This window comes from Nestor notabilis, unplaced genomic scaffold (assembly GCF_000696875.1).
Source record: "Nestor notabilis isolate BGI_N333 unplaced genomic scaffold, ASM69687v1 scaffold27282, whole genome shotgun sequence".
NCBI classification, from domain to species: Eukaryota; Metazoa; Chordata; class Aves; order Psittaciformes; family Psittacidae; genus Nestor; species Nestor notabilis.
In genome coordinates, this window is record NW_009918497.1 from 20,207 (window position 1) to 21,751 (window position 1,545).

Below are 1,545 nucleotides of genomic sequence, written 5' to 3' on the forward strand. Positions count from 1 at the left end.
ACCACCCCCCATGTATGTGCACACAGGAGCAGGCAGCAGCTGGGAGCACATTCTGAACTTGGCCTTATTTTCCTTTTCCTCTCACATGTTGTGGAGCTGCTGCAGACCTGACACACAGCCCAGATGAAGGACTTGGAGAGGCTGAGCTGGCATGGCTGGTGTTGCTGTGCCTCTGCCCACCCTCCTCACTGCAGCAGCTCAGTGCAGGGACAGGAACCAGCCGTGAAACCTTCCTCCATCTGTGAGAGGGAGAAGATGGGCTGCTCCTCAGTCCCAGTGCTCTGACAGGCAGCAGCTCTGCTCCATCCCAGCCCTACCTGGGGCAACTGGCTCTTCCCATAGCAGGATCCATCCCACTGGTGCAGAGACTGACCCTGTTGCATCCAGCCCTGTGCAGGTGGCAGGAGGAGGGGTGGCTGTGATTCAGCTTGGGAGAAGCACAATCCATAAACTCCTATCACCCATTAGCACAGGGAAGAGCAGAGCAGAAAGATGCACAAGACCCAGTGCAGAGTGTTTTGGATTCCGAGCATCATTTGCTGAGCTGCTTCTCTGTTGTTGTGTGAAACAGCAATGGAAAAGAAAAGCACTTTCCCTGCAGTGTGGCGCGGGTGCCTCTGTGTAGAAGCAGTTGAACGTGTCCTGCTGCCTTCTGGCACAATAACGTGCTGTCTTTCACAACAGAACTTCACCACTTGCCTGAAAATGTCTGGCAAAACTGCTAGCACGACCAACAACATCGCTCAGGCCCGAAGGACTGTCCAGCAGCTGAGAATAGAAGCCTCCATAGAAAGAATAAAGGTGAGAGCACATCCTCCTTCACCCCTCCTTTTTTTGCCTTCTTGCTTTTTCCCCCTTCCATCTGTAGGGTGATAACAGTGTGTTTGTGTGCGTGCCCCACAGTTCAGTGTTTTCCCCATCTCAAAATACATCTGCGTTTCAGCCCAGCTGAATAATGTGAATAAATGTAATTCCTGTGGCTGCTTACAGCATCCTCCTCAGGGAGCTCAGTGCTTTATGGACTTGTAGGGGAACCAAAGCAAAATCCAAAGTGCAGCTCAGATGGGTGAAACAGAAGGCAGGGATGAGTTTCCAGTTTCATACAGATTTTGGGATTTTGTTCCATTGTTTGGATGGCTGAATGTGACATCTGCAAGGGAGGGAAGATGTAGGGACACTATAAAGATAAGAAGATGGCAGTAACTGGATTCCTTTAACATAAGGCAGAAAATAAACCACGCTTTTTTTCTAGCTGGCAGGGATGGAGCATTGGCTACACTGGTAATACTGCCTTTTCATGTTTTGCCATGCTCCTTGCATTGCTGTCCAGCCCTTTTTGAAGGCCAGCAAACCACATATACAGACCCACAGAGCAGAGGTGCGTGCCCTGCCTCAGTGGCTGGTCATAGAATCCCAGCCTGGTTTGTGTTGGAAGGAACCTTAAAGCTCGTCCAGCTCCAGCCCCCTGCCCCGGGCAGGGACACCTTCCACTAGAGCAGGTTGCTCCAAGCCCCTGTGTCCAGCCTGGCCTTGAACACTGCCAGG

General features: G+C 51.7%; 1 protein-coding gene across 1 annotated transcript in view; it reads left to right on the forward strand.

The window, feature by feature from the left end:
• Positions 1–705: 705 nt before the first annotated feature.
• Positions 706–1,545, forward strand: part of GNG12 (guanine nucleotide binding protein (G protein), gamma 12) — a 1,953-nt gene continuing 1,113 nt past the window's right edge. Inside the window, exon 1 of the mRNA XM_010009727.1 lies at positions 706–801. Coding sequence (XP_010008029.1) covers positions 706–801 — 96 coding nt within the window. The remainder of the gene's footprint in view (positions 802–1,545) is intronic.